At 39.8% G+C, this 12949-nt stretch overlaps 1 protein-coding gene across 3 annotated transcripts in view; it reads left to right on the top strand.

The window, feature by feature from the left end:
• The window catches only part of LOC126389817 (MAM domain-containing glycosylphosphatidylinositol anchor protein 1), a 234891-nt gene extending 228897 nt beyond the window's left edge, over positions 1-5994 (top strand). For all 3 annotated transcript variants that reach the window (XM_050043756.1, XM_050043748.1, XM_050043738.1), the window contains exon 18: positions 2043-5994. In XM_050043756.1, the coding sequence (XP_049899713.1) occupies positions 2043-2128 (86 nt within the window). In that variant the 3' untranslated portion in view covers positions 2129-5994. The remainder of the gene's footprint in view (positions 1-2042) is intronic.
• The last annotated feature ends 6955 nt before the right edge of the window (positions 5995-12949 follow it).

Below are 12949 nucleotides of genomic sequence, written 5' to 3'. Positions count from 1 at the left end.
TCAGCCCCCGGCTTAAAGACAGCCTCAGGCCAAAGAGATAAATATGTACATGTACAGTTCTACTTAGCCGGTGGTTAATGTAATGTCAAGGTTAGCCTGCTATTTATTAAATGCAGTTTACGAGGGACTAAGAATTATGTCATCTTTACACCATTGGTTTGATATACACTGTATACAGTGCATTTAGGGAGTGAAAGGTGACCCAGATGTATGTTTTATAGATGTTTTATTGTTCGATCATTGATAAAATTAACAATGAAGTGGATAATTATATTAATGTCCACATATCTTTCAATTTAAAGATACAATATACAATGCAGGATTTTCCTAAAAAAAAAAAATAATTTATAGACTCATATAGAAATAATCACTCTCAATATGCCCTGTATTTTTCTGCAGAGACTCTGCCCTCGGCCTGTATTCTCTCATTTTCTTTTTATTTTCTGTATTGGGGGTGTTTATAGGAGTGTACCCCCACAGTGCTCGGGTGAGATCAGAGCTTTATTAAAAGGTAGCAACCAGGTGCCAGACTGTAAGCAGCAGGCATCCAAAAAAATGCAAATAGATTAAAGTGAAATGCCAAACCAGAGTGTATCTGGGTTTTGCTTTCATTACCATTGCTGAGCGTCTAACCAACAATCCTGCATAGTATACTACAACAATCAGCGTACCTTTATAGCTTTGTAATGAGTTAAAGTCAAAACTTACAGTGATAACTTTAACTTGGTTAAAGGAGGGTGGACAAAATAAGGGGCCTGCCCTCGGCTCCCTACTGACACCAGTAGAAGAATGTACTAAAGGAAACTTAAATAGGCTCAAACATGATTTATTTATATATTATTCCCCTCCCCAAATGAAAATATAGGAGAAAAAAAGATAATCTGAGGATATCAGCTTTAATAATTATCTCCTTTGTTCAATTTAAGATAATCCAAGTGAGGAAGAAATGTCCAATATCCACTGTTTAAAATGAAAAAATAGGAACCAGGTGAAAACAATGCATTGCAAAAAAAATAAAATATATATCCCCCCAAAAAAAGGAATCAAACTCACCAGGGGTAAATCCATAAAAGAAACAATCAGGGCCTACTTGTTAGTTTGCTCAGTACTTTTCTATCCTCCACACACCCGGCAAGCGCCAAAAGCAAGAATCTATTTATTGTTTTTTTTTTCCCAACCCGGGCTGTCTGGTTTCCACCACCGGCCTCCTGTTCTCGGCAAACAAAATCAAAAAACCCTCCCCAAACAATTCCTCTTCGTTCCCAAAGGCCACGCCCCTTCACCTGTGTGCAGCAAGGGCGAGAAGGAGACAGGGCAAGGCACATTAGGCTCATTCGAGATGAGCCAGGCCTGCGCAAATTCAAAAAGTGGACAGCGATAATCTTGCAAGAGCAAGGCAGCTGCAGTTTTCAGAGCCAGGCGCTGCGGTTGCTCTCCACTGACTGCGAGACCTGGAGCATGATGGGAAACCCCTGGCTCTCACCTGATCTAACATTTCTTTAATTGACTGACTTGACCGCAGCTTGTTGTCACCGCCTCCTGCTGCAGCTGCCTGCACTCGTTCATCTTGAACGAGCCTAGTCACAGTATATTTGAAGGCTGTTCTACTCAGGAACCCTCTAACAATACTGTACATGTCTCTCCCCTCACCTTTGTGGCAGTGTCACAACACCTTCAAATGAAATGCAATCCAACAGCAGACTACATGTCTTACTCTGAGCTGTTTATTAAAATGTGAATTAACTGTTGAACCCTGACAGTCACAAAGCAAATGTAAAATGTAACATCAGTCAGTGATAAAAGGCAATCTTTTTTCTTGTATTAATAAATTGCTAGAGTGTACAAAGCACTCACGTTTGTTCGGTGCGCCTGTAATTACAGGAGTGTGTTACAAAAATGGAACGGTGGAGAGTGAGTAAGCTTCATGTGTCTGAGGAAACTTAACTATAAAACCTTTTAAAGTCATGAATAAACAGCAGAGCCAGGTGTCTGTAAGTGTTTTACGTTTGAACTAATAAGACTCTCTTCTTTTTCCCCCGTAGTTCTGATTGGTGGATCACACTCACTCCCATTGGCCAGCTGGCTGACCTTTGGCCTCTCCTGCTTCCTGTCGCTACTCTACAGATGATGAGCACTTCCTGCGATGCCACCTGTCTGTAGTGACAGACACTGCCCTGACTTGCGCTCTTATACTTCTCTCTCTACCCTTCTCCCTGTCCTTTCCTCTACTTATGTCTCCCTGACTGTCTGTCCTTCTCCACTCGATGTCTCTCTATCCTTCATGCATCCATTTCATCCTTCTTGCTTAGATAAATGGTAACACAATGTCTTTGTCTAGTTTCTCCTCCTCTGCTTTCTTTGAACATTTACCCCCCCAAGACACTCAGTATAACCAACTGACGAGCATACTGTATTTAAAGTGAACATACTTAATGATCTTTGACAGTCGAGTTTCACTTCTCTCCTTTGTCACTATTAATCTGATTAGATACACTTTATCCATGTCAGCGTGTCACTTTGTCACCTTTTCCTCTCCTTCATCAACCTCCCTCATCCATACATGCACCCTCTCATGTATCTCCACTCCCTCAACGGCCCCTCCACCCTATTCCCCAGACACACCAAAGTGTCGGACACTCTACCAAAGATGACAAAGGACCTGAGGGAATAAAACAAGGGAACAGGGATTCCAGGAAGAAAGTGAAGGAGTGAAAAGGAGAAAGTGGGTAAAATCCTTCTTTTTCCACAAAGACCGTCTCCCTTCAGTCCCAACCTTTGGGACCATGGGAGCTACTGAATGACAAAGAGACGGACGAAGAGAAAAAACACTGATGAATGAATGAATGAATAAACGAATGAATGCTGAGGAAAGGACGAACCAGAGACAGAGGGATAAAGAAGTGCGCTCCTGGTAGCCTCTCTGCTTGCCCTCTGCTTGCCACAAGAGACGAACCTCAGTGCGGATTATACGTGTACATTTATCTCTATATATATTAAATATAACAAAGTTTAAACTAAAACACAACTAGGACAGTGGAGGACTTTACAAAGTGAAATTAAAGAAGCACAACATTTATACAACCTCTGCTGATCCTTTGGGTTTTATTCTACTTATTATGTGATGTTGCAATTTGTCAGACCTATACCTTTTTGATATTTTGCTTTTTTGTTTTTGTTTTGTTTATGACGTTACAAGGGTCAAGGGCAATGGTTAATAAAGTATTATATTAATATTTATGAGAAGAAGAGAAGACGATTTGTGATCCAGAACCTGAGTTGAGCGCGAGGAGGGAAATGCGAGGATGACCCAAGCCACCTGGATAGAAACCTCAACTTTTCTTGGCACATACTGAACACACACACACACACACACACACACACACACACACACACACACACACACACACACACACACGTACAAACACACAGTTTCCTTGCTGACATCACAACCAGGCCCTCAGCTCACCCTCTGCCTCAAATACATGTCTCATCTGTGAATGAACCGGACGGAAAACAATGGATGGTAGATGCAATTTTCACATTTCTGCTCCCTTACCATGAACTTCCCATCCCTGGACATCATGACTCAGATGTTCCGGATTTATCAACCACAACAGAATAGCCGGACATGTCTCTAATGTAGAGAAAAACACAGCATGGTATGGGAGAGCAGAACGGAGCCTGAAGTTCAGCTGAATACTTCTTCCTCCACAGGTTATTGAATGTCACGTATGAATTTCCCATACACTTCTTTCACACGAGTGAAAGATGAAGATTGTCAGTATCTGGCGGGTGTGCAGCGTGGATTGCATATCAGATTCTCTGTCATTGTTTAATTAACGTTGAATGTCTGTAGCGTAAACAGTTTTTCATAATCACATAGATATGATTGTTAAAGTTAAGCAATACTCATATCTATAGCTCTATATACAATAGTTTATGATTGCATTTAAGATGGCAGAAAAAAAGAAACATCTTGTCCAAAATACATGGGTACTTCTTTCATGATTTGTCAGTTATGATTTATAATAACCAGTGTATTCACCATTTATAAGAACTCCATAATTAAAGCTGTAGCTATTTTAATCTTTCATGTGAGAGAGCGTATTGTTGCATTGTGCTGCAACTCAAGAGAGCTCCATTTTCACCACTCACCCTGATCCAGTATCTGATCTACTTGTGTATGCTGATGTGCTTCATTAACACGTGCATTACATGTGAATCAGTCCTTGTGTACTTTTGCCTTTGTCATGTCATGTTTGTTTGATCATTGCACTTTCTTTTTTTAAAGTTTTTCATAATTTGGGTCGCTACAAATAGCATTAATGATTTTATAATCAGAAATAGTACATAACAGAGAAATAATGTGCCTATTTGATTTGCCCCAGTCTGGTGTGAGTGGCAGTGTCCATGTTAATCTGGCACTAATGGTTACTGTATGTGTAGAGCATCATATTGTGTCATCACCAGCTTTTAGCATACTCAAAGCTGTGTAAGGCATGTTGGACAAATCTGTGAAGCTCCACTGACAATAGTCTATGATAAGATGTCCCTGCATCCCTAGCTTTATGTCTGCCATGAATCTACTTTGGTGCAATGAGTGCACCTGATGGCAGGCTGCACCTGAATGGAGAATTTGAGTGACATGCTTTCCTGTAAATGTAGCTTGTTCATTCTGCAATCATATACTCTGAGCTGAAAATGTTTCTTTCTTTTTAAAATCTCCTCAAAATGCCTCTGTTATTTTTTCCCCAAAACACAACATAACAAAAGTGTTTGTTTTTAGGCATCCGTTGCAACACCTCCAATCCCACCAGGCGATGTGGCCAAGGGCTACATGTGGTATTTATATCAGCTTAGGTTGTATAGTATCATGAGCGTTACTCAGCATCAAAGCAGCACACTGTGGGGTCAGTACGTTAACCATGTAGTACTAAATACATTTTAGAAATCTCATTAAGCATCGGTGTGCATGGCATTTCACCGTGCTAACTGTCAACTCATTCGTCATATTGCCTCATATGTGAATGGCAGTAGTAACAGGGGGAACCATTGTTGTCATTGCATTTGGACATACATCAGCTGCAAATTAACAGACACTGTGGAATCTTAAAATGTTTTGTCTGTAACCTTTGTTTGTTCCCAAAAGTGACACACAAACACACTTCGGTTGTGTTTTGGCTTTTTATGAAAATTTATAGCTCAAGTTTATAGTGGAAGACATTGCATTTTTTTCAGGATATCAAAGCATAACATACACATGCGTAAATAATTCAACCCACTGCTGAGCATTTCAGTTATTGTGTTGACTGGTGTGTATTAAAAATATGTGGCAATATGGAAAGGTGGGGAATTGATGGCTACTGTTTCCACCAACTCCTGTATAATAGAGCAATGTTTGTTTTTGTTTTGTTTTGCTTTTATTTCCAACAAACGAAATCCAAACTGGCACACTACAGACAACTCTGAGTCATCATAAACAGCGCTTGATTCCCAGTAGATGACCGTCCAAATGGGAAACAGTGTTTTCAAGCAAATGTAAATCAAGCAACTGTCTCTTTGTTGTTGTTTTAATACAAACAATTTCAATAATGGTTTAGAAATTACCATTTCACAATATTTAGAGTGTTATCACACCTGTAGCAACTCTTCATTTCTCTCATGCTGTGTCACGGACAGATACAGAGTGAGGTCTGCATATATCTTCCATAATAAAATCACATGCTGAAATCATAACTTATAATTCAAGTGACATTTATTATTTCAGTAGTATTATGTGCTGCATTTGTTTCAAAGTAACACCTGTCAATAAAGGGGACATTTTAAAAAGCAACAAAATGAAAAGCTTTTGTCGATAATATGTCCTGCGTGACATACAGTGCTGTGGCTAAGCACATGGAGATGTGTAGCACAACTGTCAGATAGCATAGAACAGAAATGAATATGACTGATATTTCTGAGTGTGAGAGAAGGTTGAAGGTCCATCAGAACATATTTGACCTTAACATTATAAACTGCACGAACGAAGCAAATTCAACTTCAATGAAATTATTTTCTGTGGTTTTAAGCCAGCAAACACAATGTGATGGACTGTTGAAAAGTAAAAACCGCTTACTGTATTCTGGGCACACTGAAATCACCTCTAGATTTAACTTGATTTCAAATCCAGTTTTAAATTTTTTGATAAAGACAAACCAAAGATAAGACAACTAGCTACATGTTTACCACATGAATTAGCTATGAAATTTGAAAAGTTTGACTTTCTCTTATCCAGTAGATGACACAGTCAATCTGTTTTAGTTGCGATCCTCTAATGTGGGTGAAGTCAGTGAAGCACCAGTGCTCAGTGTCTTCAGAAAAGGAACAGAATTTTGGGATCTTGTTTGTGTCCTTTAAACGTGAGCCTCTTGATCATTTCCACTTCCTGTTAGCAACATGCCCGTTCATCTGCTTACTCAGCCCCTGTAGAGCTGCACATGCACACACACATACACAGTACATACACAGATAGATAACAACAACTGGACTGACAAACCGACTGTTAATCTTCCATCTACTGTATACTGTCTGTACTGTCTGGAAGTGACCTGCGAAAGGACTGTCTGGAACTACTCAGCCTCTGTCCCCTTATTAACTGCAAAAGCTGCCAATACACTGAGCAACTGCGTGGCAATAGATCGAGTACTCCTCCTGGCAACAGTAATAAACTGAGGTACATGTTCAGAAGTTATATTCTCTTTGTTTTTGTTTGTTTTGTTATTATTTGTGGGAAATAGACATTGTGAAACAATCAGTGTCTGAGTGCTGGTAACACTCTAGGGTCATGCTTCCCTGTGATGTTACTTAAAACCTTATGAGGGTGTTACAGCCTTGGTTTACAGACTGGAATGACCTTTTCCACAAAACGCTGTGACCTTTGCCCTGGTTTCCAAATAAAGAAAGGTTAAAAGGGGAAACAAAATAATAGTAATTTTGAATATGATATTTTCTGATCATCTGGCACACGCCTTGCAAGTCCACAAATAACTGAATCACAGTGCTCCAGTGGACTTCGACGAACTGTGGCATCAAACGTTTCACCAAGCAGCTTCAAAGTGATAAGCCTTAAAACCTTATAAATTACTTTTTTAGGGCTCACCTGACTATTGTAACTCACTGTGACAAGCATTGTCTTCGTATTTTAAGTACATTTTGGGAAACAGTGCATCGGTCACAGTGATAAAACACATGCTGACTGTCAGGTTTTACAGCATACACCAGTCTATGTATTGATCCATTTTGGAACAAAAGATGTGAAATGCACCTTTCATGGGTAGAAAGGGGAGAGGGGTATCAAACAGTGCTGGGTGTTGTATATCTCTGTCATGTACTGAAGTATTTTAGAGGAAAAATATATTTGAAATATGACGCTGAAAGGTATAAATAAACACTGATGAAACAAAAATGTTTAGTAATTATTGCTTGTTGCTGCAGTTGTTCCTTTTTGAGAAGGGAATGTACTTTTGGGAAATTCTGTCTCTGCCGGAGAGAGAAATGAGAGGATCGATGTTACTCTCATGTCTGTACACTAAATATGAAGCTACAGCCAGCTATCTTGAATCAGCATTAACACTGGAGACACAAGAATCAGCCTGACTCTGTCCTAAGGCAATAAGATCTGCCTGTTAGCACCTCCAGGGCCTGGTCCAAATGTGCACAGGTATATTTAAAAAACGTGCCTTTTTTTATGTGTTTCAGCCATTCATACATGCAGACTGCATTTTGATTCACCGAAAGCTGACCTTATGTAAAACTGTTTCAATAGAAAAGATTTTCAGAAACTGAGTGGTCAACATCTTCTTCTTTGCTGTTGGTTTGGCATGCTCTTGACAGCGCTTCAGTTGTGTTTTTGTTTGGACGGAGATTTCACACTGCTTTTGTGGAAGGGAAATACCACGTTTTTTTAAAAATACCCCTGCACATGTGGACTTGACCTAAAGCTTGTGAATAAACATGTTTTTGATTCGTACAAAAACCAAAGCGTAAAAACATTGAGTTACATTTTTAACACAGGGTTATGTGCCTGACTACTTCTTGGCTGGGTGCATTACCTTTGTATAACCTCGTCTTCACCTTGAGGTTGCCACAAAACCAGCAGAGACTATAGTGTAGATGACCTGACACAAACTTGTATTGTGTCGACATTGTGTAGACGACCTTATGCTTCAGCCATATGACATGATTCTGGTCAAATTTGGTCATGTGTGGAGAAGCAATTGTTCTCGCAGCTGGTTGTCTGGATAACAAGAAAACAGTAGCTTAAGGGACAGGAAACACCTTTAAATTTGTATTAGAAAGCTGTAAGTGCATCAGCTGACACTGCTTGTCAGACACCATATATTGTCATAATGTACTAATCCTTTGGCTTTCTTGCCAGTGACCCCTCAAATGTCGAATCATGTGTCTTTAGTCTCTTTATTCAACAACAAGGCTTCAGAAATGTACTTCTCCTCGCCAAGGAATAGTCTGGCTCATTAACTCTCAAAGAACTGAAGTTGCATATTGTTTTTTAACTACAGTTTTTGTTCATAAGTAAGCTCATCAAAAGAATTGCTGGTAGGCAGATGTTTTTATCGTCAGACAGAGCCAGGCAAGGGTTTTCCCCTTTTTATAGACTTCATAGTAAACTAATCTCTAGTACCTGGCTGCTGGTATCAGTCTTCTCATCTGTCTCTCAGTAAAGACAGCCAATAGGTGCAATTTTTAATAGTCACTGTAAATAATAGCACAATCAACATTTTCCCAGCTATTGTCATGTTCAAAACCAAAAACCTACTCAAACCTGTGATCCTAAAAGCACATTTTAGTCAGAATGAGTCACAGAGTGAAATGGTGGATTCAAGTTTTGGCTTTGAAATGGAGTTCAAGTAGTTCTTTTAAGTACTTATTAGCCAAAAGTACCATTTCATGGTATAAAACAAGTCATTTATTAAATCACATATAAAGAGATTACTGTTAATAGCTGTAGGACATGTGTGACTAACTGCACTGCTGGCAAACTCTTTCAAATCAGTGCTCGTACTCAGACAGACTGCCTGAGATGCTGCCTGGTGCGACCTTTGTTACTAGAAAATACATCACAACAGCAGGGGGGTAATTACAGACGTGTTACAGGTGCCTAAAGATACTAATTACTACACACTCTTTATCGCTCATTGTGATTAACAGACCAACATGTTTAGACTTCTTAACAGAAATGAGACTAAGTAGTACACTGAGCACATAAAACTTAAGCCGCGTGTGTCCTATCAAAGACAAACAAACGTCAGTGGTTCATTCTAGACATAGATACAAGGAGCAAATGACATGACACCTTTAAATGAAGCATTTCTTTAATAGTTTTGTTTTCATGTATTTTGTCTACATGACCCACGTGCTCTGTGTTCGGAGTGGACGTGAGAGATCGCACATGTCGTAGATGCAACATGCACAGCAATTAATGAGAATCCTTAGGAATGAATAAATTGCTAAACAAATTTCAGCACTTGCTCGCTAATGACTTTACTGCCAAGGCTGCCTGCTCATGCATGCCTAATTTGTTCGATGTGTGTACATGAAACTCACACGAGTGGCTTTCTCTCATCTTTCAGCACCTCGGCGTAGGATGTCACCACAAAGTCATACCATCGCGACGAATACAGTAATCGGAACTCATTTACACTCTAAGATTGTGTGATTATCTTCTCACTTGAACTGACATTATCACTGTCTCTAAATGCATTTTACATTTGCTTTCTGTTTGTCCCCTTTTTTATTTTCGTCTTCTCCTCTCAGAATTTTTGTTATTTTTCCTCCTCACTGTCTCCCTTTTCTGTTCCGAAATAACTAGAATAGATACAGGCCAGAAATATACAGTGCGTATAAAGAACCTGTCTGGTTTTGACCTTCATGTAATAGGCTGTTCCTGTTCAGCATGCTTACCTCAGTCTGGAGAGCTGGGAGAAGTGATAGGTGTCACAGCTGAGTTTTCAGCTATTCTTGCTCGAGTTGTTTGTTGTACAGTTTGACCTTTGACTTCTGGCAAGAGAGCTTTCTCCTCTCAGAATAAACTTCAAAGTCCAGCTGAGACACGGCACTTCTCTCTCACACACACTCACACACGTACACACAAGCTCCATCTTCATTTTTTGCTCACTACCATTTATATTTGATTTTCTATCTTTGATTTTGTTCTTATACTGTATGTCTCTCTCATAAGGCATTGCTAAATTGGAGCAAAAAGAAAAACAGGAAGAAAAAGAAATAACTGGTGTCGGCTTACATGTGCAGTTTTAGACATGAGAGGCATGCACTTATGCACAGCCCTCTTCCTCTTTTGCCCTTCTCATCTCTTTTCACTCTCTCTCCTCTCTCTCAATTGAGCGAAGCAGAGATGTACAGATAGGGGTCTAATTAATGTGTGCTTTCTACTCTGAGCCGCCTCTTAGTGGAGCGCAGGGCGGAGGGGATTGGGCTGAATGGTTCAGAGCTGCGCTGTTCTCCTTCAATTGTTGTCTTTGACACTAGGGAGGTGGGATTTCTTACTGAGCCTGTGACTTCAGTTGTCTCGCACTTGTACGAAGAGGAGAGAAGGGTTTTGCTGCTGCGCCTGTTGATTCAAAGATTACCCGGGGTTCATACTGATAGTGTCCGAGCTTTGCCCCTGAGAAATCCCTGTGACGTTTGGATTCTTACCCAGAGTCAACGTACATTCATGTGCACAAAGCAGCCTGGCAACTGGCTATACCCCATTTAGGGTTCTAACCAAGAAAGTCCTTGAGTTCCTTTGTCTGAGAATAACCTAATGACTGCTACTGTCCTCACAAGAAGAATGACAGCATCAGTTATTTTACCAAGTGCCCCAAAATGACATCAACCCTAGAAATTACATTCATATTAAAGCAGCAGCTAACAATTATGTTTTATTGTCAATTAATATGTTGAATATTTTCTTGGTTAATTAATTAGTTGTCTGGTCTATAAAAGGTCATAAAATTTTAATAAACCTCAGTGTTTCCCAAAGCCCAAGATAATCTCTATTCTCTTGTGTCATAGTCTTGCCCACCATATATCTGATCACCTCCCTCAGGGCTCAGTAGATACATTTAGTGCTGCAGTGTGTTTGCCAGGGCAGCTGAACTGAGAAACCAATTTTATAAAGGTCATTTCTGGAAGATAGGCTCGGTGACAAAGACCTCTAGCATCCATACTAATTCTGGTAAAAGTGAAGAAGGAAGTCAGGGGATGTTAATATCATAGACTGTGTAAAACAATGTAAATAGCTACGGTCATGTCACCCATTGGTTTGTGGACTCCTGTTTTGAAGCCTTGAGTTCAGAATTTCAGCCGTCGCCATCTTTTGGAGCCAGTAGTAACCATATTTAGACATGAGGGTGGAGTTGTGGATGTGTGAGGGATGGATCTGGCTCATAGATTGTCACTCAAGCTGCCCTGCCCTTAAATATGTGCAAGTTTAAATATAAAAATCAACCCCCGTACAGTTGTCATGCATGTTAAAATTAGCTAAAGAGACCAAAACCATCTCTTTACCAGGCTGTAAACATGTTTATTTCTGCTGTAAAGTTGGCCATTTTAACATGGGGGTCTATGGGGATTTACTTGACTTTCTGTCGCCAGCTTCAAGTGGCCGTTCCGGGAACTGCAGCTTTTGGCAGTTCCTTAATTGGCTTCATTTTTCAGCTCCAAAGGTTGCGGCTTGGTTATTATATAAAACAACATAACATGGGAGACCGCTGTGTTTTTTGAAAACATAACTACAAACATTCCATAATCTTAACCATGTGGTAATTATTGTAACCATATCAACAGTCCCCCAACCTTGACTAAGAAATCATTTTAACCCAAACCATGATCTTAACCAAAATTTCTTTCAGTTTTGGAAGGCTCGAAGAGATGATCTCATCCTGCCAAATGATGCGTCAGATCCGAAAACTTATGTCTGTTCTAGAGGGCATGGACAAAAAATATATTTAACATGTCAACCGGTCCAATTGGAACTATACAAGAATATTTCACTCATAAAGCGTCAGCTTTTCACCACTGAGAAATAGTTATGTTTAACATCAAAACTCAGAATTTCTTGTTACACTAATTTTCATACATATTTTATCCCCTTACTCATATATTTTTATATTATTATGAGTATCCTCTATTTTTATAAAGAATTACTTGTGGCTTTAAAGTCCATCAAATGGAAATGTCAAATTTTGTGCATCATTTTTGACATATTTACCTCCAGCTTTGGACAGGTATAATTGGTATTGTGTGGGTCAGTTTCCATCTAAAAAAGGGCTTGACAATGTGAATTTGTAAACATGAAGCCTCCAGTGGGATTTTAAAAAGAGGGAAGAGTATGATTACAATTATTTAAGGTGATGCAAGAGGAGCTGAGAAGCAGGCTAGCAGTTCTTAGAAGGGCAGAGCATCTCAGGAAAAAGAGGAGGAAGAAGGAATATGCTAGGACAGGTTTTTTCAGGGACCCTTTTAAGTTTGTTAAAGGATTGTTCAGCCAAGAAAAGGGAGGGCAGCTTAAAGCAGAAAGGCTAGAGGTTGAAGAATATTTGAGAAACACATATTCAGATTTAGAGAAGAATAGGATAGTAGGTTTCCCACCCGATATCCCTCCATTAGGAGGGATAGAGCATGAGATGGATGTCAGGCCACCTAGGTGGAAGGACGTTCAGGAGGTGGTCAGGCGTGCAAAAGCGTCTTCAGCCCCAGGGCCTAATGGAGTCCCCTACCAGGTTTATAAAAGTGCACCTGATATCCTTAAATTTTTGTGGAAACAGCTAAGAATAGTTTGGGAAAAACAAATTATACCAAGAGCATGGCGTAGGGCAGGGGGTGTCCTCATTCCTAAGGAGAAGGAGTCTGTGGACCTTAGCCAATTCCGGATGATTTCTCTCTTGAA

The sequence above is a fragment of the Epinephelus moara genome, chromosome 1, assembly GCF_006386435.1.
Source record: "Epinephelus moara isolate mb chromosome 1, YSFRI_EMoa_1.0, whole genome shotgun sequence".
NCBI classification, from domain to species: domain Eukaryota; kingdom Metazoa; phylum Chordata; class Actinopteri; order Perciformes; family Serranidae; genus Epinephelus; species Epinephelus moara.
Note: the sequence above shows the minus strand (reverse complement) of the source record. Positions and strands in the feature narration are given on the sequence as shown.